Source organism: Erinaceus europaeus, chromosome 7, assembly GCF_950295315.1.
Source record: "Erinaceus europaeus chromosome 7, mEriEur2.1, whole genome shotgun sequence".
Lineage (NCBI taxonomy): Eukaryota > Metazoa > Chordata > Mammalia > Eulipotyphla > Erinaceidae > Erinaceus > Erinaceus europaeus.
In genome coordinates this window covers 15,417,638-15,444,010 of record NC_080168.1, presented here as the reverse complement: position 1 = coordinate 15,444,010, position 26,373 = coordinate 15,417,638, and the positions used below count along the sequence as shown (strand labels likewise).

The 26,373-nt window shown below is 54.7% G+C and overlaps 2 protein-coding genes across 2 annotated transcripts; both read right to left on the bottom strand.

The window, feature by feature from the left end:
• Positions 1-5,832: 5,832 nt before the first annotated feature.
• On the bottom strand, positions 5,833-8,802 carry FEV (FEV transcription factor, ETS family member). Its single transcript, XM_007519788.2, has 3 exons — positions 8,672-8,802; positions 8,048-8,122; positions 5,833-6,432 (listed from the first exon to the last, which is right to left on the bottom strand). The coding sequence occupies exons 1-3, from the start codon at positions 8,721-8,723 to the stop codon at positions 5,849-5,851; spliced, it is 711 nt and encodes a 236-aa protein (XP_007519850.1). The 5' UTR covers positions 8,724-8,802; the 3' UTR covers positions 5,833-5,848.
• A 6,293-nt stretch (positions 8,803-15,095) lies between these two features.
• Positions 15,096-18,330, bottom strand: CRYBA2 (crystallin beta A2). Its single transcript, XM_007519778.1, has 4 exons — positions 18,170-18,330; positions 17,499-17,640; positions 16,349-16,491; positions 15,096-15,243 (listed from the first exon to the last, which is right to left on the bottom strand). The coding sequence occupies exons 1-4, from the start codon at positions 18,328-18,330 to the stop codon at positions 15,096-15,098; spliced, it is 594 nt and encodes a 197-aa protein (XP_007519840.1).
• Positions 18,331-26,373: the final 8,043 nt, after the last annotated feature.

Below are 26,373 nucleotides of genomic sequence, written 5' to 3'. Positions count from 1 at the left end.
TTTGTTTGGTTTGTATGTTAACTCTCTTTTCAGTCACCAGGTTCCAGATGCCATCAGGATGCTAGCCAGGCTTCCCTGGATTGAAGACCCCACCAATGTGTCCTGGAGCTCAGCTTCCCCAGAGACCCACCCTACTAGGGAAAGAGAGAGGCAGACTGGGGGTATGGACTGACCAGTCAACGCCCATGTTCAGTGGGGAAGCAATTACAGAAGCCAGACCTTCTACCTTCTGCAACCCTCAATGACCCTGGGTCCATGCTCCCAGAGGGATAGAGAGTGAGAAAACTACTGGGGAGGGGGTGGGATATGGAGATTGGGCGGTGGGAATTGTGTGGAGTTGTACCCCTCCTACCCTATGGTTTTGTTAATTAATCCTTTCTTAAATAAAAAAAATTTAAAAAAAAAGAAGGCTAGAAATGAATCTTCTCTATGACCCATCAATTCCTCTCCTGGGGATATCTCCTAAGGACCTAAACACTCCCATCTAACAAGATCTGTATACACCTATATTCATCTATATTCATAGCAGCACTTTTTTTTTTTTTTGCCTTCAGGGTTATCGTTGGGGCTCAGTGCCTGCACTATGAATCCACTGCTCCTGGAGGCCATTTTTTCCTTTTGTTGCCCTTGTTGTTTATCGTTGTTGTTATTATTATTGTTGTTATTGCTGTCCTTGTTGTTGGATACGAGAGAGAGAAATCGAGAGAGGAGGGGAAGACAGAGAGGATAACAGAAAGACACCTACAGACCTACTTTATAGCTTGTGAAGTGACCTCCCTGCTGGTGGGGAGCTGGGGACCCCAACCGGGATCCTTATGCCGGTCCTTGTGCTTTGCATCATGTGTGCTTAACCTGCTGTGCTACCACCCTGCTCCCAGCAGCACAATTTGTAATAGCCTAAATTTGGAAGCAACTAAGTTGTCCAATAACAGATAAGTGGCTGAGAAAGTTGTAGTATATGTATATGATAGAATACTACTCAGCTATTAATGATGAAGCTTCTGGGAGCTGGGCTGTAGAGCAGCGGGTTAAGCGCAGGTGGCACAAAGTACAAGAACCAGCTTAAAGATCCTGGTTCAAGCCCCAGGCTCCCCACCTGCAGGGGAGTCGCTTCACAGGTGGCAAAGCAGGTCTGCAGGTGTCTGTCTTTCTCTCCGCCTCTCTGTCTTCCCCTCCTCTCTCCATTCTCTCTGTCCTATCCAACAATGACGACGTCAATAAGACAACAATAATAACTACAACAATAAAACAACAAGGGCAACAAAAGGGAATAAATAAATAAATATTTTTTTAAAAATGAAGCTTCTTGAAACCCGAGAGTTAGCACAGTCTTTTATTATTATTATTATTTATTAATGAGAAACACAGAAGAGAGAAAGAGCCAGACATCACTCTGGTACGTGTGCTGTTGGGGATTGAACTCAGGACCTCATGCCTGAGAGTCTGATGCTTTATCCACTGCGCCACCTCCTGGACCATGTGTTAGCACAGTCTTTTGAGCAATGGACTCTAAAGCATGAGGTCCTGACTTCAACCCCTGGCATTGTATGTGATTAGTGATGCACCCTCTCTCTCATTCTCTCTCTCTCTCTCTCTCATTAATAAATATATATTTTAAAAAGAATGCAGCTTCTTTGGGATTTGAGTAGCATAGACATCCTCAGACTACAGTAAGTGAGACTCCAAAGAAAACATGTGAGGGTCACATTGAATTTAATCACCCAGCTGGAGCTGAAATAAGGGATTCTCCGTTGGTTCTCAGACTGATGTGTTTAGTTCCCCACACCCACTCCACGCGCAGGAAAGAACAGAGGTCGGCGGGGTTACAGGTCGGAAGGTGTTCTGAACTCTCCCCAGCTATCAGGGCTGCCTAAAATCCTAATTTTGCCAACACATTCGGGACTTGAAACACCTCAAGACTGGAGGTGTCACTCCCTCCCCTCCCCAGGAAGGGTCTGTTGGACATGTTGGTGACAGTGTCCTCGTCTGACACACTCCCTGGCAGACACTTCTTTAGATGGAGTTGACTTAACCATCTTACTGTCAATCCCTCCTGTGTGTCCCAGCACTGCCCTGAGAGTCACACACCCTGGCCCTCTGTTCTTGGATGTTTCTTTGAGTAACTGAGGACACAGTTACTGTCCCCTGGGCCCAGTGTGACTTTCAGGCCACATGCCCCATTGCTGGCTCTCTTGCTTTCTGGCTCTTCACTTCCTGGGCTGACTGCTCTGTGTGTGCTCCAGGCAGGCTTCTGCAAGTCAACACCAAGTACGTCCCCTGGGAGCACAGCCATTATAACAAGGGAGGAAGGGAGGCCCCTCCTTTGTGCCAGGTGCCACTGTGCCATCAGTGCTTCGGCACCTCTCTTCTGTGCTCCACAGAGTCCACCCCATTCCCACTCTGGCCTATTGTCACTGCATTATTGAAGGGGTTTAGTGATTTACAGTGATTCACTGACACATGGGTACAGTTTCTGTATGCACCAGGACCCCCAAGTTCTCTTCTATTCCTCTCTCCCCACCTGCTTCAGGGTCTTTTGCTTTGGTGCAATACACCTTTTAATTAATTAATTAATTTGTTTGTTTATTTATAATTGCACCAGGATTATCTCTGGGGCTTGATGCCAGTATTATGAATCCACCATTCCCAGTGGCCATGTTTTCCTTTTTTTTTTTATAAGACAGAGAGAAATTGAAAGGGGAGGGGGAGACAGAGGGAGGGAGGGAGAGAAAGAGAGAGACAGAGAGAGAGACCTGCAACCCTGCTTCACCACTTGTAAAGCTGCCCCCTGCAGGTAGGAAATGGGGTCTTCAACCCAGGTACTTGTATATGGTAATGTATACACTCAACTGTGCATGTCACCATCCCCCCTCCCATTTATTTTTAAAATTCTTTCTTTCTTTTGTTCATTTTTTATTGCCACCAGAGTTATCACTGGAGTTTGGTGCCTGCAAGATAAATTTACAGTTCCTGGTGGCCATTTCTCCTTTTTTTTTTTTTTACTTATCCCTTTTAAAAATATTTATTTATGTATTTATTTAATAGATACAGACAGAAAGTGAAAAGGGAAGGGGAGATAGAGGGAAAGAGACAGAGAGACACCTGCAGCCCTGTTTCACCACTCGTGAAGTTTCCTCCCCACAGGTGGGGACCAGGGGCTTGAACCCAGGTCCTTGTGCACTGTAGTGTGTGCATTTAACCAGGTGAAACACTGCCTCCCCCCCCATTTCTTCTATTTTCTTTCCTTTTTACTTGATAGGACAGAAAGAAATTGAGAGGGGAGGGGAGATGGAGAGGGAGAGAATGAGAGCCGCCTGCAGCTCTGCATCACTGCTCCTGACATTCCCTCTCTGCGTGTGGGGACTGGGGACTTGAACCAGGATTTTTGTACATGGTAATGTGAGCACTTGGGTAAGTGCATCAGTGTCTGGTCCTTTATTTCCTCCGTTCCCCAACAGCAATAGACAGAGAGAGAGAGAGAGAGAGAGAGAGAGAGAGAGAGCCCGCAGCACTGCTCCACAGCTCTGCAGAGCATAATCAGGGGCCTGAACCCAGGTCCTTGCACATGGTAGCGTGTATTCTACCAGATGTGCCACAGCCAGGCCCCTGACACTACATTTCAAGTTCTAGGGACAAAGCCTCACAATCCTTGCTGGGAAAGCTCTCCTTGCTACCTCCAACTGGCATACTTAGCAGCCCAGATCTTTCTAGACCCTCAGTTGTCCAATGCCTGTCTGCTTGCCTCCAGTTCCCTGGCCTTTGGACAGAGGTCCTTTGCCTTTCCTTTCCCGACCCCAGCCCCCCCACACACACCTGAGCTCCTCCCCAACCCATGTGCACAGAGCCAGGAGGCGCTGCGGTAGGGAGACATGGCAGGCACTCTGGGCATGGTGCTGTTCAATTCTGCAAGGCGCAGAGAGAAGGAAGGAAGTGCTGACAAAGAGCTGCACACCGCAGCCTCCATGCAATGGAGCTAGAAGTGACCCCCCACCTCCGTACAATCACTGCCCATAGGAGGGAGTGTGTGTCCCCAGCTTTCTTTTCTTTTTTTTATACATTTATTTATTTTCCCTTTTGTTGCCCTAGTTTTTTTATTGTTGTTATTATTGATGTCATCTTTGTTAGATAGGACAGAGAGAAATGAAGAGAGGAGGGGAAGACAGAGAGGGGGAGAGAAAGACAGACACCTGCAGACCTGCTTCACCACCTGTAAAGTGACTCCCCTGCAAGTGAGGAGCCAGGGACTCCAACCGGGATCCTTACGCTTGTCTTTGCTCTTCATGCCACGTGTGCTTAATCCACTGCACTACTGCCCTGTTCCCAGCTTTCTATGTGGCATATATGCCACTTGAAAAACCAGGAAAAAGGAAGTGGAGATAAGGCCAAAAGGAGTGAAGACTCCCCTGATAGGCAGAGCTGGCTGAACCCATGAGCTCCTTGGAAAGGACCCTTCCAGCTCTCACCACTCACCTGCCCTGACTTCCACCTGCCCTGACTTCCACCTGCCCATCCCTCACATGGCACCTGAGTGGGTGCCCAGGCATTCTGCCACCAACCAGCAAGAAAAGATGGGGGGGGGGAAACGCTGCCAGGACCTTGGGGCAGAAAGAGGGGGCCTGCCACCACAGCACAGCTGAACTCAGCTGTCAGTCAGGCACCTGCTCCCCTCCACTCCCACCATCTAAGGGAGCGCTCCTTTCCAGCCCTTGGCATCTGGGGGGAAAATGCCAAGAAGTGCCCACTACCCTGTGGACACGCACATAGAAAAGGTGCAGGAGAATGATCCTCCCTCCCCGCCACCTCCCCGACTTCTTGAGGCCCATCCCAGGGAAGTTCCTGAAGTTCATGATGGGATTCCACCCATAGCAAGCAAAGCCTTCTTCATTCCCTGGTTTAATGTAGCCTCAAACCTGCCCCGGGCTTACCCCCTTTTGACCAGCAGAGGGCGCGCGCCATCTGCCAGAAGGATGGGATGGGATCTGCCCGAAGGGGAGGGGAGTGTAGGATGGCGCTGAACCGGGCTGATGAGAAAAGATTGAGATCCTATGCGAGGGGACCAGGCGGGATGGAGGCTGGGATGAAATGGGGGAGGGGGGAACAGATGGAGGAATGGGGGAGGTGGTGTGGAAGTCAGACTGGGGTTGACTGCAAGAGAAGGTAACCTCTTACCCTGAGATCCCCCCTCTCCAACAGGGTTGGGCACCTCGTGCCCTCCTGTACCCCCAAGCTGGCTTTGCTCTCAAGTCTTCCTCGAGGTGGGGTGTGTTTTCTGCTCAGACCCGCTGCCCCCAGCAGAGCTTCTGCTGCTGCAAAGAACTGAGCGGAGGCAGCGAAGGACCTTGGCAGCTTTAATGAGTCCAAAAGGAAATATAAACAGATTGGACTGGCTAATGGGAGGGTGGGGGAATGGGACTGGAAGTTACTTATTAGAAGTGACATATGGGATAAGGGGACAGTGACCCTCACCAAGATCTCTGGGGAGCTGGGAAGACTGGGGTCCTTTGAGGCCTCCACCCTACTGCGATGGGCAGAGAAGAAAAAAGAGAGAAAGAGAATAGAATTTTTAAAAGAGGGGGTCCAGGATCCCCTAGCCCCAAGCAAGCACAGGTGAAGAGGAGAAAAAGGCCCAGGAGGCCCCAACCTCCTTCAGATACCTGGGATCTGGGCAGGATGGAGGCTCCCAAGCAGGTGAGGTGACAGTCAGGGTTGGGGGACAAAGCAGATCCAGTGTTACCTGGAGCCTGGAAGCTTGGTCCCTTGGGGGCGGGGCAGGGTGGATTCCAGACCAGGGAGTGGTGGGTGTGGCTCGGCCGCCCCCAGGTCTCGGGTGTCCAGCAGGCCGCCCCAGCTAGTGGTAATGGCCCCCCAAGTGCGAGGCGGCGGCCACTGCCGCACAGAAGGGCCCAGGCGGGGGCTGCAGGCCAGGGCCGGGGTAGAGCGCCGCAGTGGCGGCGGCTGTAGCGGCTGGGCCGGGGCCAGGCCAGTAGGAGAAACCAGCGGGTGCCACCCCTGCGGAGGCGGCCATGAGGTTGAGTTTGGAGAGGCCGGGGAAGGGCAGCGGGGCCAGGCCGGCGGGCAGCTTGTACAGGGCGCCGTCCTGGGCGGCCGCGGCGGCTGCGGCCTGGGCCGCCTGGGTGTGCCCGGGGGTCGGCTGGCAGGCCTGTGCCAGGCCCTGGAAGTCGAAGCGGTAGGCGTAGCGCTTGCCGTGCACCTTGCTCATGATGTTCTTGTCGTAGTAGTAGCGCAGCGCGCGGCTCAGCTTGTCGTAGTTCATGTTGGGTTTGCTCTTGCGCTCGCCCCAGCGCCGGGCCACCTCGTCGGGGTCGGTGAGCTTGAACTCGCCGTGGCCCCCCTCCCAGGCGATGCAGCCTGAGTTAGCCCGGTCGGCCAGGAGCTCCAGCAGGAACTGCCACAGCTGGATCTGCCCGCTGCCTGTGGGGAGAGGGTCAGCGGGGGTGGTGACTCAGCCCGGGGATCAGTCCTGGCTCTCCCCTCCCCCCCCCACACCTGCACCAAGGGTGGCAGGGAGGCTCCTGGAGGCAGGCGTCTGGGCCAGTCCCCAGGGGAGTTCACACTGATACAGGTGCACAAGGACACTCAGTGGGGAAGAAAAGGTGGTAGCTGGCTTCAAGTGGCACCACAGGACAGTAGTGGGGACAGTGAGTGGCCCCTGTGCATAAAAGGACTGTTGGCCTCTGATGGCTTCCCACAGCAGGGGAGATGGTTATGCAAATGAGTCTCACACCTAAGGCTTCAAAGTCCCAGGTTCAATCTCCCATAAATCAGAGCTGAGCAATGTTATGGGAAAAGAGAAAAAAAGAAGAAGAAGAAGAAGAAGAAGAAGAAGAAGAAGAAGAAGAAGAAGAAGAAGAAGAAGAAGGAGAAGGAGAAGGAGAAGGAGAAGGAGAAGGAGAAGGAGAAGGAGAAGGAGAAGGAGAAGGAGAAGGAGAAGGAGGAGTAGGAGGAGAGGAGAAGGAGAAGGAGAAGGAGAAGGAGAAGGAGGAGAAGGAGAAGGAGAAGGAGAAGGAGAAGGAGAAGGAGAAGAAAGGAAGGAAGAAGAAAAATGGCTCCCAGCCTACCCAGGCTGGTTTGCCGAGCATTCTCTACTCTCAGTTGGTCTTTCTTTTCTGGAACAGACAGGATTCGCAGTTGACTGGCAGGGCATTCTGTTTCTCTGGGGTAGGGTGCACAGCTCTGAGGGGTGATGGGGCCCTGATGCCTCTGTGCTCCACTCCCTGCTGCCCCCCCCCCCATCTTTGGCCAGTTCTTCAACTTCTTCATGACTGTCCTGATTGGGGGGCCAATTGAAAGTCATCAAAAGGAGGTTTTCCTCAAATAATGCAATGGTGGAAAAGTGGGTTCCCCTTGAACACTCTCCCCTTTCACCCCTGCTCTAGTGGCCTCAGTCAGACAAGCTGGAGAAATCCCGATGCAACCCTACATACATACACTGTGTGTCACATTTAGAATAGAACGAGCTTCCCTTGATGTCTGATTATTGTCTCAAGTCAAGCCTGGTGGCATCTTCCTCAAGTCTAGTGACCAGCTCAGATTTCCTCTAACCACCCCGATTTCCTCTAATTCCTGGGTCCTAAGCCACAACTGGGTGGGGGAATCATCCTGTCACCTGCAATAAGCTGCAGTGAGCCAAGAGCTGGGGGAAGGGGTGGGGGTGACACAGAGCCCATGCAGTGGGAGGCGCTGGCCCTGGTGCTGGAGCTGCCTCGCAGCCCTAGCTGGGCGCTCTCAGGGTCCCCTGTCCCCGTGCTGGGGCACTGCACAGCCTTGCTTTCTGTCCAAAAGCTTAACAGGACATGCCAGGCTGCTGGCAGTAAACCCTGGGCAGCTGGAAAGGGGAGGGGGTAGGAGTCCACTCCGTCTGTCCTGGCCTGCTAGTCCAGCCTTGGGGTGACCAAGGCCCAGCAATCGACACCATCCCCCATTCTTGCCCAGAGTCCCTGCTTCCCAGACACCCGGCGCCCATGGCTTCGCCCTTCCGTTTGGGGAGGGATGGCCCCCATCCCACTAGCCCTGCAGTGGCCCTCACCTTTCTGCACCGCGGGGCTCAGCGGCCCCCAGCCCGGGCTCTTGCCCTCCTTGAAGAGACCGTCTCCGACGGGATCTGGGCAGGGGGAGAGGAGAGTCAGGCCCAGGGCCACGCCTGGGGCAGGGGCCGCGGGGTGTAGGGGTGCATGGCTGGGGGCTGCAGGGCCCGGCTCCTCCTCCGGGGCCGGGGCCGGGCGCACTGCGAGGAGCCCCTCCAGACGCCCCAGTCAGGAAGCGCGTCCAGGAAAGAGGAAATCCGCTCTTCCCTATAAAGCGAGCGGGGTCTGGCGCCCGCCGAGCCGACCGCCCCGAGCCCAGCAGAGAGCGAGCACCGCGGCGGAAGCCCCGAGGTGAGGAGCCCCGAGGGCGCGGGGGCGACAGCCCTGGGCACCGCCTCCCGCACCGCCTGAGCCCAGGACCCCGCTCCCTGCACCCCGGGCTCCCCAGCCCCCGCACTGCCCCCTCCACCTCTGCACCTGCCTCAGAGGTGCCCGGCGGGCCCAGGGTGCTCGGTGCTCCCGGCAATTCGAGTCCCGGCGCCGCGCCCCCTTCCCGGGGACCCTAGCATCCCTGGCCCACCCTTAGGTCCTGCTTCCCGGCCGCGGGTCCGAGGGCTTCCCGGTACCTGGCAGGTACATGTTGATCAGCAGGGCCTGGGAGGCGCCGCTCTGTCTCATCGCCGCCGGGGATTGCGTGTGGCTGGGGGCGGGGGGCGCGGGCTCCGGGGCACCGATCCCCGCCCGAGGCCACCGCGGGGACTGGGAGACCGACACGACGCGGGGCCGCCGGGGCCTGGCGGGAGGGGGCGGCCCGGGTGTGGCGCGGGGTGTGTGGGGGTGTCCGGGAGCGCTGCTGCGAGCTGCGGGGCTGCACCGAGCCCCCCCAGACACCCCCCACCCCCCGACCCGGCGCGGGCAGGGGCCGCAATTTCCGTTTTAATTACAGCACTGCCGCCTCGGCCCCCCGGGCCCCGCCCCCGCCCCCCTTATCGCCCCATCGCAATAAAGTCTCCGACAAGCAGCGCGGCAGCCTGGCAGCGCCCCCCGCCCCGGACCCCGCAGCCCGGGAGGCGCGGAGTGGTGGAGGGGGGCGGGCAGGGCGCCCTCCCCATGGGGTCGGAGTGCGCTTCTTTTTCCGCCTCCCTGACTCTTCGCAAACAGCCCCACCTTGGACCCTCGGGACCAGAGCCTGCCCGCCCGCCCCCTCCGCCTTCCCCCACCCGTCCCCTGCCCACCCCCCTTCTCGCTTCCCCCCAGTCGCCCGTCCCTCTCTCCCCGCCCCCTCGGGCTCGGTCTCCAGGCTGCCTTATCTGCATCTTCACTTTTAAATTTCCGCTTTCCTCCCTCTCGCTGGTCGCCGCGCTGCCGAACCGCGGCCCAGGATCCTCGTGTCTGCCCGGCCCTCCCGCCCCCCTCCCATCATCCCTGGAGACCTGGCTCCTTCCCCGTCTCCCTGATTTTGTTTCCTTCTTTCCTCACTCCCCGGCCTCGGGGCCAGCGCGGGGCGTCGCCCACAGCAATTTCTAGTGGGTCCCCCACCCCCGGCCACCCCTCCTCGCCGCTGGCCTTCTGGGGTGCTCAATCTCCACTCCCACCTTCTCCCCCAGTTCCTTTCTCCCCTCCTTCTCTGTGTCTCTCGGTCCCCACTGATTTGTGGCGGGGTCGCCACTCCCTTTCCTCTGCTTGCCCAGACCACCAGCCCTCCATCTGCTCCCATACTGGTCATCCCTGAACCCCAGTTCCAGCAGGAAGGGGGGGGAGGGGGTTTCAAAAGTGGTTCACTAAAGAAGGGCCCCCAGCCCAGGAGGCGTGGAGGCTCAGTGCGCTGGGAGAAAGGGGAACCCGTCCCTGGTTACTAGCAAAGCTGGTCTTAGGGTGTCTGGGTTCCCCAAGAAGCCTGCGTCTAGAAAGAAAGGGCTAAAAGGTGGGGGTGGGGTGGGCTGCTTGCTGAAGGCAAGGCTCTGAGACCCCCAAGACCCCACCTTCCGCAATCGTTGTGTCTGGTGGTTGCTGTCAGAATCATCATCTCTGTCTCTCCCCAAGCATGAGGGTGGGTGGTTGGAGAGTCTGATTGCGGGGCTCCTGGGAGTGGGGGTACCCCGTTCCTCTTTCTCTGAGTGTTGCTGAGGGCACTTCACGTTGGGGAAAGAGGCAGGGAGGAGTGAAGGGTTCAAGGCTGAGTCCAGGAAGAGTGGGGTTCCCCTAGGATCCCAGGCGGTAGCACAGCAGGTTAAACGTGCAAGGACCGGCATAAGGGTTTGAGCCCCCTGCTCCCCACCTGCAGGGGAGTCGCTTCACAGATGGTGAAGTAGGTCTGCAGGTGTCTATCTTTTACTCCTCTTGTCTTCCCCTCCTCTCTCCATTTCTCTCTGTCCTATCCAACAACGATGACATCAATTAACAATAACTACAACAGTAAAACAACGAGGGCAACTAAAGGGAATAAATAAATAAATAAAAAGCGACAAGGGGAGAGGAGAAGCTGGGGGGGGTGGTCACTGCAGGCAGAGAAGGTGGAGACTGGCCAATGTCCCCATTCCTCTCCTTTTACCCTGTGGAAACTGGGGAGCAGGAGGTGAGGGTGGGGAGGCAAGGTGGAAGGTGGGGGCAGAGAGAGAGAGGAGCCAGATGTGGGGGGTGGGAGCTCTACCAGACATTCCCACTCAGAGCTGGTAAGAGACTCAGACTCTGTAGCCCTGCGCCACTGAAGACTCAGGTGCTAAATGTGGGTGCCCCCAGGATAGAGCTTTGAGAGGGTGTCTCCCCCCCCCCCATGCTGCCTGAGTCTTGGCTCTTCCAGGGCTTCCGCCACCGACCCTACCACTCCCTTGGCTGTTGGTGGTGGTTGCCAGGCAGCTTCCACATGGTGTGTTGGGGGGATGCACAACAGCTGCACCCTAGTTTATAAAACAGGGGTTCCAGTCAAAAGGAATAGCTACCAGGTAAGACACAAATGTTCATCTTCAGTGCTGTAGCCTCTCTCTCAAACAAAAAACAGCTGAGAGTGACAAAACCTCACATGCACTGCCCCTCTACTTGTTAAATGTGTATGTATAGTCAGCTGAACTATTTGTTATTAGTGACTTAATATTGATTTACCAAATTATGAGTTCTGTGTCCCCAATCTCTCCACTGGAAACTGTAGTTGTTCTCCCAAGGTCACAGATACGGGCTGACTATTATTTCTATAAGTATCTATATTTATGTATATTCTCCCTTTTCCCCCATGGTCCTGTCTTCACTTCCTTTCTAAGCCACCTATTGCTTCTTCTGAATGTCCTTCTTTTTTTTCCTCTTCTCTCTCTGTGTCCTGATGGAATTGGAGTTCAGAGTCCTCTGGTCCTCTTCCCCTAACATTTCTTCCACTTTGGTAGTAGGGCCAAAAGAATTTTTTAAAATTTTATTTATTTTTCCTTTTCTTGCCCTTGTTGTTTTTATTGTTGTTGTAGTTATTATTGTTGTTGTCATTGCTAGATAGGACAGAAAGAAATGGAGAGCGGTGGTGAAGACAGAGAGGGGGAGAGAAAGATAGACACCTGCAGACTTGCTTCACCATCTGTCAAGCGACTCCCCTGCAGGTGGGGAGCTAGGGGCTGGAACCGGGATCCTTACTCGATCCTTGTACTTTGTGCCATGTGTGCTTAACCCGCTGCACTACAGCCCAACTTCTGGGCCAAAATTCTTTATGGGGTGCAGAAGGTAGGAGTTTTGACTTTTGTAATTGCTTCTCTGCCAGAAATGGGCATTGGCAGGTGAACCCATACCCCCAGCCTGTTTCTATCTTTCTCTGTGGGGTAGGGCTCTGGAAAGGTCATGTTCCTGGGGGCCAGATGGTGGCACACTTGGTTAAGCACATACACTACAGTGCACAAGGACCTTGGTTCAAGCCCCAGGTCCCCACCTGCAGGGGGGAAAGCTTCATGAGTGGTTAAGCAGGGCTGCAGATGTCTCTCTGTCTCTCTCCCTCTCTATTTCCCCCTCCTCAATTTCTCTCTGTCTCTATCCAATAATAAGTAAATAAATAATTAGAAAGGAAGAAAGGTGATGTTCCTGGACACAGAGGTGAGGTCATCTACCCAGAGAAGTCAGGATAAAATCAATAGTAGCATCTACTACTTGGTGGCTGAAAGGTGTTAAGACAAAAATGTTGCAGGACAAAATGTTTGCTTGACCATTTCTAAAAGCAAAAATGCCACTTATAAAACAGCGCTTATGTCTCCACCTTACAGGGTCATAAAACTGAAGAGTGTGTGTGTGCAGTACCCAGCTAGATTAACTTTGTTTTGTTTTACCAGAACACTGCTTGATTCTGGCTTATGGTAGTGCTGAGGATTGAACCTAGAACCTTTGGTACCTTGAGCATGAAAGTTTTTTTTTTTTCCTCTTTCTTTTCTTCCTTCTCCTTTTTATTTTTACTTTTCTTTTCTTTTCTTTCTTTCTTTGTTTTTCTAAACCGGAATTTCTGATCAGCTCTGGTTTATGGGGGTGGGGTGGGGGACTGAACCTGGGATTTCAGAGCCTCACGCTGGAGAGTCTCTGCATAGCTATTATGTTGTTATGTTATCTACTCCCACCTGAGCATGAACTTTTTTTTTTCTTTGTAGAACCAGTAGGCTGTCTTCCCAGCCCTCAGACTTTCATTACTATGGCCATATCCCCAAGGACAAGTTTAGGACCTTTTGTTTAGACAAGAACCCCAGATGCCTCTGGAGCTCACAATGTTTGGGGTGAAGGTGGGGTACTGTACCGAAATATGGGGCTCTTAGATTAGGCCAGCCTCTACTTGGCCAGGATTTGAGGTCAGGAGTCCTGTGTTCAAGTCCTGTGTCATCAGCTTTTGAGTGAATCTGCCTATCAAAGCTTGCCTTTCTCAACACCCAGTTTGTTGGCTGTGAGATGGATGAAGTGAAGAAACTTTTAGGGTTAATCACAATGGTACAGTGTTCTGAGGCTCTGTGCACCCTTCCACAGCAGAAGTCCTCCCAGGCATCATATAGAATCCATGCCCTATCTAGGGCTCTGTCCCTGCACCCCTCCCTGTCCTACCCTGGGATCCATGGGGAACTGTGAAAGAAGGGTCTTGTATTCATTACCACAGTGCTTTGCCACAGCAGGGTAAAGGAGCCCCAGTTTACACACAGGAAATAGAGCCTCGGGGTGCTATGTGATGGGGCCCCAGATTTTTGGCTTCTAATGTAGGCTTTTCCCAAGGGAGCAGATGCCTGACTTTGCACAGCTGTGCCCCTGGGGGACATCCCAGGTCCAAGTCTGGCTGTTCCCCAATTTGGCCTTCTGTCCCTCTCTCCCCTCCCTCTCTCCCTCTCACATACTGGGGCAAAGGTCAGCACCACCCTCCCCATTAATAGGACTGGATTAAAAGATACAAAGATACAAACATTCCCAAAGGACTGGATTGGGGGCAGGGAGTCAAAGAGGGGACTGCAAAGAAACAACACTGGTTCCGCCATGCCCAGTCTGGCCATGGCAATGGACTCCTGCTGCTTATGCCTCCTCAGTGTCGTGGCCACTGTGGCTCACCAGTTCTCTGATGAGTGGGAGGGAGGGGAGAATGGGGAAGGAGGAAAATACTGTGAAGAAGGAGAAAAGGAGAAGAGGAGAAGGAAAATGCTATGAAGGGGGCTGGGCAGTGGTGCACTTGGTAGAGCTCACAGGTCACCAAGTGCGAGGACCTGGGTTCAAGTCTCTGGTCTCCACCTGCGGGGCTGGGGGGAGCTTTGTGAGTGATTAAGCAGAGCTGCAGGTGTCTCTCTATTTCTCTTCATCCTTATCCCTCCCTCTCTGTTTCTATTATTAATTATTAATATTATTAATATAATATTAATATAATAATAAAGAGGAGAAGAAGACAATGATGATAGCAGAGGAGGAGAGTCAAAGAAGGAAGAGGAGGAGGAGGGAGGAAGAAGGGAAGGGGATAAAGGGGGAAGGAGAAGAAGGATGAGGAAGAGAAGGGGAGGTGGAAAAGGAGGGGAAAGGTAGGGGAGGAGGACAAGGAGGGGAAGGAGAATGAGGATGAGGAGAAGGAGGAGAAAAGGAGAAAAGAAAAGATGACCAGCATAAGTGGTGGATTCATTGTGCAGGCACAGAGCCCCAGCTAGAACATCTGGTGCAGAGGGAGAGGGAGAGGGAGAGGGAGAGGGAGAGGGAGAGGGAGAGGGAGAGGGAGAGGGAGAGAGAGAGAATGTGGAGAGGGAGAGGGAGAGCCGTGGTTTAGGAGATGGCACAGTGGATAAAGCACTGGACTCTCAAGCATGAGGTCCCAAGTTCAATCCCCAGCAGCACATGTACCAAGGTGATGTCTGGTTCTTTCTCTCTCCTATTTTTCTCATGAATGAATAAATAAAATCTGAGAGAGAGAGAGAGAGAGAGAGAGAGAGAGAGAGAGAGACTGAGACTATAAAGGCTTCAGAACCATGCAAGGGATTTTAATCATTCAAAGGGTTTGGAGCTGAGCTCAGAGAAGAAGCCCCCCACCCCCACCTTCACAAGCCCCCAAGAGGGACTAATTGCTTCTCTTCTCCAGGGCAGAGCTTCTGTGAAGCTGGGGAAGAGAGCCGGCTGCCCTTGGCTGGAATGAAAGCCCCTGTGAAGATGAAAATACCCCCAGGGACAAGGAGAGACATGAACCCAAGAGGGCCTGAAGGGGGTGGGGGTGGGAAGTCAGGACTCAGGGCATGGAAAGGGGATTCTGGGAGTACTACGGAAGTAAGCAAGTCAAAGGAACTTGAATTGCTGGGAAGCACTGAGCCTCAAGGAACCTTAACAGCAGGTGAAGAGGTTGGTGAAGACTTGGTGAAAGACCTAATGTCACAGAACCTGGGCTAGGGGCCAAGTGGAGTCTGAACCACAGTTGTGGACACTGGGATCCCCAAGAGCCTTACCTGAGGGCAGGGATCAGGTGGGCAGAGAGAGACCCTCAGAAATATGGAGCTAGGGATACCAAAGCACATTGAGAAGAAGGCACTGGGGACAGGCAGCTTCAGGAGACTTTATTGATGTCAGCAAGGAGGAGCAGCTGGGAAGCAGGGTTTAGTGCTGGACCCTCCGGATGGATTGTAGCTGCCCGCTGTGAGCCTGGGTGCCGAATTCACTGTAGCTCCGGTACTCGCCACTGTGACGGTCCCTCTCCAGGATGTACTGGTAGCCTCGGTAGCCCGGGTACTGGTAGGCCACCCACCTGGGCCATGGTGACATAAGGTGGTGACCAGGCTCTGCCGCCTTTCTCTCCAAAGTTCCCCCGCCCCAGCTCCACAAACATTGCTCCAGTTGTTTCTCCATGGATCTTTCTCTGTCTCTATCATTTTTTCCTTTCTTTTATTTTGATGAGACAGAGAAATTGAAGAAGAGGTGGAGATAGAGGAGAGAGACAGAGAGGCACCTGCAGCACTGCTTCACCACTTGGGAAGCTTCCCCCCTGCAGGTGGGAACTGGAGGGCTTGAACTCAGGTCCTTGAGCATAGTAACTTGTGTTCTCTACCAGGTGCACCACTGCCAGGCCTCCTTTCTTCGTGGATCTCAGTCTTCACCTTCTTCATTTGCCTTCTATTCCTACCCTCCATGGCCTCTCTCTCTCTCTCTCTGTGTGTGTTTTTAATATGATACATGAGATCAAACTCAGGGTTCTGTGTGTGTGTTACCACTGAGCCACATTGCTGGCTTATTTATTTATTTGATCTAGACAGAGAAATTAAGAGGGGAGGGGGAGATAGAGAGGGAAAGAGAAGGAGAAACACTTGCAGCACTGCTTCACCAATCATAAAGCTTACCCCTGTGGGTGGGGGCTGGGAGATCTGAACCCTGGTCCTTGCACATAGTAATAAGTATGTTCAACCAGGTTAACTAGGTGTCATTGCCTAGCTCCCTGCCCCCTCTTTCCATAGAGCAAGATGGAAAGAGAGCAAAGTATTTCTCCACAGGAGGAGGTCCTGCTGCTCCCAGGTGGAGACAGGAATCATGCCCAGCGCCTCCCTCCGGTGTGTGCAGCAGACACTTTACACCTGGGCAGTCAGTCTTTCCGGCCTCTCATCTGTGCTGTCAAATCCCTTGCTCGCCACATCACTCACCTGATTTCTGTTCTCCCAGCAGAACAAGGGTCACCTGCACCTCCTTCTCCTGCTCACTCCTCTCCATCACCTCACTCCCCCCACTGCCTCCAGCCCCAAGATCTCTCTCTACCATGTCTCTTAGCACCCACACTATCCCCACCCTCCTCCCTGGTTCCACTGCTCCCCTCTCCCCACATCTGACCTTCTCCCCTCCCATGTTCTAGTCCCAAGACTTACGCGCCGGAGCTGACTTTGAGAGAACCCACGTTCTTGCTGGTCCAGCCCATGGAGGGTAGGGAGGGGTAGTCATCACTGAGCTCAAACTTGCAGCCCTGGAAGTTTTCACCCTCAAACAGTGTCACACGGCTGTCACTGTGGTTCTGAGGAACAGGAAGGGGGTGGCGGACTGTTCAGACCCTCCCAAGAAGTACTGGTGGGTACACCCCCACCCTGATGCCTAACACAAGCTGTGAAGACGTTTAGGCTCCAGAAGCAGAGTCCATGCCCCCCAGTTCCCTAAGCAGCCTGGGAAGCTGGGGTGCTCAAGGATCTCAACCGGGCCCCTTCTGTGGGTTTGGGTTGAGGTGGTAAGTTGGAGAGGCCTGGGGGAGAGGGCATTTTCAGACATGAGCCTGTTTTGCAGGAGGAAAAGCAGAGATCCGAGGAGAACCCTGGCTCATTAACCAAGAGTTTCCCCATGGGCCTCACTCACTAGCCAGCCCCCTGTCCAGCACCCGGGCACAGCTGTCCCAGGGAGGCCCTGGCTAGAGGGTGCTGGGTGGGTGTCAGAGTCAGAACAGACCAGCCAGGCTATTCATGCTGGTTGGGTCTTCACTTTCCTTTAGAACTACTTAGCCTCCTGCAGTACTGGACTGGGTACCTATTCTCTGTCCTCCATTCCCAGCTCCTGACCTCACCAGTACACAAGTTAGCACAAAAGGGAAGTGAGACTCTCCCCTCTAGTATATTTGACTCCTCTCTCTCTCTCTCTCTTCAGCTTTGATCCTTGGGTTGAATTCTTGTATCCTCTTCTGTTTCTGACCCCAGGGCTTGTCCCTTTGACCTCCATGAGCCCCCTTTTCACTCCTGTCTAAGGGGCTCATGAGGGTGGACTGGACAGATGGACGTGAAGAAAGAACTGAGAATGGACCTGGTGCTGTCCATGGTGCTGATGCCCTGGCTTCCGCCCACACCCTAACTTTCAGAAACCTCACTGGTTTGGGGAAGTAATGCCCCTCCCACCACCCTACCTCACCCCCTCACTTGACAGTGGTCTGCAAGTGGGTGGAGACAATGGTCTGCAAGTGGGTGGAGACACTTCTGGGGCACTGCAGTGGAACCAGGACCCAGGGCCAGGGTGGAAGAGGAGGGGAAGGACTGAGCTTACCGCAGAAAGCACTGGCCGGAAGGAGAGCAGCTGGTCACTATGGTGGCCACCACTGCCGCTCCAGGCCTCCCAGCGAGGGTAGTCTCCCTTCTCCAGAATGAACTGCTGTCCCTGGAAGTTGGGGTACTCGAAGGCGACCCAGCTGATGGAGGACAAGGGGAACTGGGAGGCATTGGAGGCTAGCCTCCCCTCCCCCTCCCCATTGCCTGCTGTGTCTAACCCCCATTCCCACCCCAGAAGCCAGATCTTGGACCCTTCCCTGGCACACTAATGCCACTACAGTCTCAGCCCTTTGGGGGTGAAAGGCCTAAACCTGGTTGCTAACTGGAGCCTGGGGGCTCAGCCAATGGTGAAAGGAATCCTCCAGGTTGCGAGAATCACCCAGACACTCTGCACCTCAAAGACACAGACTCCTGCAAAGGGCGGTTCAGTCATCAGGGCTCAGAACCCTCTGCCTACCCAGGCAAGAGGCCTGGGTGGGTGGAGCAGAGGGCATTTGGCTTCTGTTGTTAAGGGAGATGAGGAGAAGGGTTTGGGGACCCACTGGGAGGAACAGGCAGGAGGATTTCTGGGGAGGCCTAGCAGCTACCCACTTTGACGATCTCTCTGGAGTCTCACAGCCAGGGGCTGGAGCTCCAGTCCTGCAGGGGGTGGGATGTGGGTTCACTCACGTGCCGGTCTCCACCTTGACAGAGCGCACCTTGCGCAGGCCTCCGCGCTCGCACACGTGGAAACAGTCGCTGAGCAGCTGGTAGTGGCGGCCCTGGAAGTTCTCCTCCTCCCAGAGCGTGAGGCAGGTGGGCCCGGGGCCCGGGGTGGGGGCGCTGCTCATGCCGCTAGGGATGAGAGGGACCAGGCTCCAGCTCAGCACTGGGCCAAAGCTCCCTCTCCCTCCCTAGGCCCATCCAAGCCAGGTGTGTGGGAAGGGCTGGCAGAGGTGGGCTGCATGTGGTGGGGGGCTTCTCTCTCACACTCCCTCATTTTGCTCCCTGAAGCCTCTCAGCCCCCCAGCTCTGAGTATTCACCAGGTGGATGGAGGCAGGTTCCAGTAGAAAGGCAGTGAGCAGCCTTGGCCAGCTGGCCTTATAGCTGCCTGTTGGGGTGGGGGCTGCTGAGTCAGCGTGCAGGCTTAGCCCGCTCTGGTGTCCAGGGAGCCAGGCCCCCCCAGCCACCCACTGGGGCCCAACACTTGGGGATCACAATGGAAAGTGCTGAGCCCATGACTGGCTGCTGCCCTGGCCAGGGCTGACTCTGCTTTTTTCTTTTGGAGAGATCCCAGCCAGGGAAAGCACCTCAGACCTGATGTGTGTGTTGTGGGGGGTGGTTCAGAGCTTACCTCCTGTGGCCCAGGTCCTCCAGGAAGGAGGGATCAGGAGCCCCTGGGGTCTGAGAGCTTCCCAAAGTCCTAACCTTTTCAACTTATTTACTTTTTAAATCTTTTATTTATTGCACAGAGAGAGAAGTCACAGAGACATAGGGGAGGGAGAAGGAGGGGGGCAGGTAGTGGTGCACCTGGTTAAGTGCACATATTACAATGTACAAGGACCTGGGTTCGAGCCCCCAGTTCCCACCTGCAGGGTGAAAGCTTTGTGTGTGGTGAAGCAATGTTGCAAGTCTCTCTCTCCCCTCTTGATTTCTAGTTTTATCTATACAATGAAGATAATAAAAGAAGACAGGGAGAGGGGGGCCAGGTGGGAGCACAACTGGTTGAGAACATGTTACAACACTTAAAGACCCAAGTTCAAGCCCTCAAGTCAGCACCTGCAAGAGGCAACTTTGCATGTGGTGAAGCAGTGTTACAGGTGTGTCTCTTTCCCTCTCTATCTCTCTACTCTCTTCTCGATTTCTCTCTGTCTCTATCAAATAAATAAAAGACTGAAAAATCAATAAAAAAGAGAGGGAGCAAGAAAGGAGACACCTACAGCACTGCTCCACTGCTCATGAAATTACCCCATAGGTGGGGGCTGGGGGCTGGGGGCTTGAACATGGGTCCTTATGCATGGTAATGTGTGCACCCAACCAGGTGTGCCACCATTGCCCATTCATTCATTCATTCATTCATTTCCCAGAGCACTGCTCAACACTGGCTAATGGTGGTGCCAGACACTGAGCTTGGGATCTTTCAGGCATGAAAAGTCTCCTGTACTGCCTTTCTCTTGAGAGACAGCACTGCTCAGCTTTGACACTGGGCGGTACCAGGAACTGAATCTGGGGCTTCAGGTGTGCAAGTCTGGTGCTCTGACACTGCGCTTATCTCTCCTGCCACCAATTCTTTTTTGGCTCTAGGTCCAGTTCATTCTCCTGGGTGATGCTAGGACGAGATAGAGAAAACAGTCCATGAGCGACTTTCCATCTGCCTTTCCATTCTTTTGTTCCTGGGGGGACTTATCCTCTGGAGTTTTCTTGCCACAGCACCAATGGATGCAATGACCAGGACCCACCACAAGGCGGTGCTGTGCGGGAACCCTGATCCGCCCCCGGCGCGATTTGCCAAGTGTTTAGAAATAACAGTGACTATGGGTGGTCTCTGTGATTGTAGTCAGAAGGGAGGAAGTTGCCCAGTGGGGAGAAGAGGGAGAGAATGAGGAGACTCTTGTCTGTGGGAGGCATTGGGTGTGTCTCCTTTGCTGGAGTATAATCTCTATGGAAAGAACAGGGGGCAGTTAACGACCTTATTGTGAGTGTGTCCTCCTCAAATCCAGCACAGTACTAGGTATATTAGGCACGTAGTAGGTGCTCAACAGAGCTTTTAAAAAGATTTCATTTATTGAGGATGGCTGGTGACACACCCGCTAGAGCACACACATTACAATGCTGGGGGTGGGGAAGCCTCATGATGGGTAAAGCAGGGCTGCAGGTCTCTCTCTCACCTCTCTCTCTCAATCTCTGTGTCTCTCCAATAAATAAAATATATTATCAGTTTTGGAGAGAAAGTTGAGACACCTGTAGAACTGTTCCACCACTCCTGGAGGTGAGGGGAGGAATTTCCGCTGAGGGTCACGTGTGTGCAGGTGGGCGCCCAGAGTTCTAGAGTCTGAAGGAGGAACATGTGAGTGCTGGACAATTCCAACCAGGCTTGCTTGGGAGGAGGGTCAGACTCATATGGGGACTTGATTCCTGACCCCGAGGGTGTGGGACATTCAGACAAACTCAGGTAGGGTGTGTTTTCCCAAGACACAAAAGAGAAAGACAAACTGCTGAGAGAGGCAAGAGCGAACGGTATCTGACCTTGACTTGGCTACACAGATGACAGTTCAGAAGACACCTTCCCTCAGATGACAGTTCAGAAGACACCTTCCCTCCACGCCCATCTCTACCCGCCATTCCGCACCGCGCCGCCAGGGGACGCGAGCGGGCTTCGCTGGGTGACAAGCTGGCGCTGGGGCGGGTTGAAAGGGGTGACTCGAAGGGGGGCGAGGTCGGGAGGGGCTGCGGGTGCAGGTGCGGGTGGCGAGTGCGTCAGGCTGTGCGTCTGCGCCTGTGGGTGACGTGGGCGCCTGGAGTGCTGGTCCCCATAGTGCGGGGGTGTCTGCCTAAGGCCGGATGTGGGGTTTTAGGGAGCTGTGGCTCCAGGTCTGACCCTGAGTTCTGGGCTCCACCTGGGAGGGCAGTGACCAGTCCTGATGCTGGGTATATAAGATTTCTATAGGGAGGAGAGAGAGAGAGAGATAAAGAGATACACATAGAGAGATATTAGTGTGGTTGAGATGCAAAACTGGGGTGAGGACCCCGTGGATGAGAAGGACCCCCGATCCAGCACTCCTCTTATGTCCTGAATTCTGATCTGGACTCTGCAACAAGTACCTGAGTGAGTGGCACTAAGCAGCCCTCTTCTGGGCCTCAGTTTCCTCATCAGGAAAATGATGTCTAAATTCCATTTTCCCCTGGTAATCAGCTCTCTGGGAAGTAGGCTTGCCCACGGACAGTATGCCCAGGACAGCTCTGGGTCGCCCCCTGCAAACCTCACCCCCCAGTGCCCCCCAGCTCAGTTTCCCAGAGTCAACAGGAACAAGGAGGAGAAGGAAGGGGCCCTGAGGCCCTCAGTCTACCTTCTCCATCAGGTTGGTTCTCCCCCACCCCAGCCCCCAGCCCCCAGCCCCCAGCAGCTGGTCCTGTTTGTTTTCCCTGCTCAGCTGTGTTCAGAGCTTCCTGAAGGATGGAGGGACAGGTGGCTTTGTTTGCCAGCTCAGCACCCTCACCCCCACCCACTCCCAACTAGCCTCTAGGCATGGGGGGGGGTAGGTAGACAAAAATACAGCTTCTATCTGTCTCTGGTCTACACTTGAGACCTCAGAGATCTCCTTGCTCTCAGAGAACTCCCACCCCACCTCCCACCTCCCTCTCACTGAGGAATTTGGGTCCCCACCATCATGTTCCACAAACAACCACCCCACAAAGCTCCCTAGAACCTCTCAGACTCAGCTCTGTTTCCCTCTGCTGCCACTGGGACATCCCCCACCACAAACCCCAGCCCCATTCCTGAGCTTAAACCCAGGTCTCCACCCCAGATCAAGACCCTGAGACTCCCCAGAAGTGGCACCTCTTTCCTAGGGATCCCCATGGATAGCTCAGATTCTCAGCACAGGCAGTAATGTGTGGCCAATGTCCTCTCCAATGGCTGAGCCCTCCCTTGTCCACTCATTTCACTGGGAAATCAGCCAGGGCTTCAGTGACCAAAGATGCAAATTCTGTGAGTGGTGCCCACCCCATGGGTCTCCCCACTTTCCCTCCTTTCTCCTCCCCTCCCCCAAGCCTTGATCTTTCTCTCCCCACCCCCACCCCAGGTCTGGAACCAGGACCTGGCCTGTGAGCACCTTCCCTGGGGGATATGAGGTCTGGTCTCCTGGGAGACAGAGATAAGGAAGTGCAGAGACCAGCTTGGCTCTGCAGGGTCCAGCAGCTGGACCCAAAGTCGGTGTGTGGGGGGGTCCCAGGGTACCCAGAGCCCCAGCCACACAGACCCATCATCCTGTCTGTATAAACAGGCCCTGGCCCCTGCCTTTCACTGCCTGGGAGAACTGGCCGCCATCCAGGGCAGGGGGGTAGGGTATGGGACATGGGCTGAGAGGCAGCCTTCTACCCTCACCACCACTCAGCACTATACAAAGCCCAGGGCTGGCACAGGGTAGTGGGCAGAGGGTGCCCACACACAAGTTCACAAGTTCACGGTCAGATGGAGGCAGGCACACGGAGGGATTCTCCACACCCCACATGTGCACAGCCTCCTGGGATATAACAGACCACATGCACTTAGTTCTCAAATATTTAATGAGAGGTACCATGCACCAGGTCCTGGGGTATCTTGGGGGTGACATGTGGGCATGCCCTTCTGCACCTCCAGGTAACCTGGAGAAGGTTTTCTCCATCACCCAGCCACCACCACGCAGGCACTGAAGGGTCCACAGTGAGGGGCTCAGGCTGGGGAGGCAGCATAACAGTTCTGCAAAATGACTCTCATCCCTGAGGCTCTGAGCTCCCCTGTTCAATCTGCCATAGGCCAGAGCTGAGCAGTGCCCTGGTATCTCTTTCTTTCTTTCAAATCATATATATATATATAAAGAGTGAAGGCTCTGGGGTTCCTCTGCTGCCTGGTTTCAATCCACAAACAGAAGAGGAACTAGTGCTTTGTCTCTTCAGTTTTCCCCTCTGCAGAATGGGAGCAGCTGCCTAAAACACTGTTGAGGACATTTAAACAGACCTGTGACAGGCAGACACAATAAAGTGTCAGCTGTTCCTGCTGTGGCCATGGTTCTGACTGGCTTTGCCGCACATGCTCCCCTCGCCTGCGCAGAAGTTAGGACTGCAGGCAGGACTAACTAGGACTGCCCCCACCAACCCTCCGTGCCTCCTGCCTCAGCCATTGGAGTTATTGCATTGGAGATTTCAATGTGGGAGATTTGGGGGGTCCCTGAGGGAGAACCCTTAATTTCCTTAGTTCCTATTCAGGCCCCTGTGGTCCTGGAAAGAATGTTGGGGAACTCTGACTCTGATCCCCCTCGTTTTTCCTGGCTCTATCTGTGCCCCCCACTTGGGGCCTCCTCAGGATTTTATACTTGGGAATAGAATAAGCTCGCCGCTGACCTTCCAGGGCCACCTGTCATCTTGTGGGGATGCCCCCCACCCCATCCCAGTCTCTTCCTGCCCCCATCCCATCTCACCTGACCTCACCAGCATGAGGGGGCGAGTTCTGCCTGGTCACCATGGGGACTAATCTCCAAGGTCAATGAGGCTGGGCTCTGGCTGGGGCCTTGGAGATTAGCACCTGGGTGCCAACCCCCCCACCAGTGCCTCCACTTCTGTGCTCCCCCATTTTCACATGTGGCCGCAGGCAGCCTCCGCATATAGACAGTTCAAAGCTGGGGTGGCATCAGAGGGTGATGTGAGGACAGGGCAGGTGGTCCACCTGTGACAAAGACAGGGGTGGGGGGGATGAGGGTGGGAAGCCTGTGTCAGATGGAGCTGGAGTCAAACTCTGGCTGCTTAGCCCCCATATGCCCCCCTCCCCCCCATCCAGCTACTGCCCAAGCCCTGCCCTACTGCTTCTGCCCTTTACTGGGGACAGTAAAGGGGCTTCCAGGACAAGGGATCAGCTAGAAGCCTCCCTTCCTGCAGCAGGCCACCCAGAATCCCCCTCTTTCTCCCTGCTGGAAGGTAATTTCCCACTCCAGTGCTGGCAGGAGCAGACAGCTGTTTTTACCTGGCTTCCCCTCCCTTCCCATGCTCCGAACCTCCATATTTGACGAGTCCAATCCCTGGCTGCTCTGAGTATCTGTTCCATGTCACCTGTATGTGTGTCTCTCTCTGTCTTGGGTCTCTAGTTCTTTTAATTAATTTTGAATAAAGACAGAAATTCAGAGGAGAAGAGGAGATAGGAGGAGGAAGAGAGACACAACTGTATCACAGCTTAATCTTTTATGAAGCTCCCTTGTTGCAGGTAGGAATTGAGGGCTTGAACCCTGGTCCTTAAACATAGTAACATGTGCACTTAACTGGATGCACTACTGCCTGTCTCTTCCTAGCTTCCTTTCTCTCCCCCTCCTTTATTTGGTAGGACAGAGAGAAGTTGAGAGAAGACAGAGCCAGAGAGGGAGAGAGAAAGAAACATCAGCAGACTTGCTTCATGGCTCCTAAAGCTTCTCCTTGCAGTTGGGGGGGGGGGGGGAGGAGGACTCAAACCCGGGTTCTTGATAAAGTGTGCCCTCAACCTGGTGCTCCACCACCTGTCCCTTCTAGCTCTCCTTATAGTCTGGGGTGTGTGTGTGTGTTGGCGTAGGGGGTAGAGGGGCCCTAAAATCTTCCACCTGCAGATCTCACACCACCCTGGGCTGCATCCCTCTCTTCCCTCTGTCCTTCTGTCTCCCTCTGTCATCTCCACTCTCTTCCCCACTGCTCTCCAAGGGCTTTTTCCAGTTCCTCTGCTACCTGTCCCCTCCCCCGCCCAGGGTGCTGACAGGGACGACAGGAAGCAGACTGGGCCTGGGAGGCCATGGGGGAGGGGGCTGCCTCGAACACCAGCTGCTCAGAAACAACCCCGCACCCCCCTCCCCCGCCCCGCCGCTAGCCAGCACCTGCGGGCCGCCAGGCGCCTTGAGGCTCCACCCTGCCCAGGCAGGGGAGGCGGGGCCTGGGGGAGCGGCCAGCTGGGTGCCGGGGTCCGGCATCGCGGGGTCTGGGGAGGGGGTGGGCGGGGCTGGGGAGCTGTGCCGGGAGTGGAAGGGCCAGGGGCTGTACCGCTAGGACAGACCCCAGCCCAAAAGGTGACCTCATTCTTCTCACCTCCTCCCTTTACCAGATTGGTGTTGGGGGAGGGGGAAGCCTAGCTCCCTTCTATGATGGGGGCTGGGGGTGAGAGAGGGGAGCCTTCAATGACAGGAAGACAGGTCCCTGCCAGGCAAGTCACTCAGTGCCAGGCGAGGAGCAAAGGGCAGAGCCAGGACATAAGCCTGGTGAAGGAGGCCTGGCCGAGGGCTGTGCACACCCAAGCCTGGGGACCCATGGCTTCCCCCTCCCCCCTCCCCTGCAGTCCACCGCCTCCCCTCCCCCTCCTCCCTTCCTCAGGGCCAAGGACTCAGCAGATCTGGGGCCTGCGGGTACTGGGGTGAGGGGTGGAGGTGGAGGACTGGGGGAGGAGGGAGCACCCTGGGAGCATCTGCTTTGGAGGCAGAAGGGCTTGGTGGCTGTCAGCTCACATCTTGATTTTATCTCCCTGGATATGGGGGTCCAGTCCCCTCCAAGATGCATCCTCATGCTATGGAAAACAGGGTTCCTTCTCCCCCAGCCTACAGCTGGGGGTAGTGGTGGTGGCTTCATATCATCATCAATGGGGGGCCCTGGAGTCACAGGACAGATACTTAGCGAGGGGTGTGTGACTCAGGCCCACCCCAGGCTCTTGGGAGCCTTCAGATCTGGATTCTGGAAATGGGAGGCCAGAGACTGGGTGCACTCCCCACCCCCTCTCCCATGTCAGATCTTCTGGGAGGTGCTGGAAAGGGGGGTGGTCTGTGCCAGCTTTGGGCTGTGGGTAATGACCATGAACTCTGGTCTAAGCAGAGGTCCACTGAGACCAGTGTCCCCAGCTGTCCGGCAAGAGACAGAGCCAGGGGGTGAGGAAGGTGGGGAGAGAGAGGCAGGGAACTGCCCTGCCTGAGGACAACCCCACTCCTACCAGGGCTACAGGACCCCGGGTTTGTCCTTGTCATTCAGTCTATAGCAGGCTTGGGTCCCTGAAATGTGCATCCAAGAGTGATCCACTAAGATGTCAGCACCAAAGAGATCTGGGAACACACATATTTGATGTCAGTCGGAGGGTCCCATATTGTCCAAGCGTCAGACCTACTGCCCAAACTGGACAAAAGTTTCCATATCAGGGGGCAGG

What these genes read in the sequence shown, in the direction of transcription:
- FEV (XM_007519788.2), bottom strand. Translation starts at nt 8,723, where the DNA reads ATGAGACAGAGCGGCGCCTCCCAGGCCCTGCTGATCAACATGTACCTG. An exon ending in GATCAACATGTACCTGCCAG is followed by an intron (nt 8,123 to 8,671) that starts GTACCGGGAAGC and finishes CCCCCTGCCCAG; the next exon opens with ATCCCGTCGGAGACGGTCTC. An exon ending in GAGCCCCGCGGTGCAGAAAG is followed by an intron (nt 6,433 to 8,047) that starts GTGAGGGCCACT and finishes CTCTCCCCACAG; the next exon opens with GCAGCGGGCAGATCCAGCTG.
- CRYBA2 (XM_007519778.1), bottom strand. Translation starts at nt 18,330, where the DNA reads ATGAGCAGCGCCCCCACCCCGGGCCCCGGGCCCACCTGCCTCACGCTC. An exon ending in TCCGGCCAGTGCTTTCTGCG is followed by an intron (nt 16,492 to 17,498) that starts GTAAGCTCAGTC and finishes CCTGTTCCTCAG; the next exon opens with AACCACAGTGACAGCCGTGT. An exon ending in CTCAAAGTCAGCTCCGGCGC is followed by an intron (nt 15,244 to 16,348) that starts GTAAGTCTTGGG and finishes ACCATGGCCCAG; the next exon opens with GTGGGTGGCCTACCAGTACC.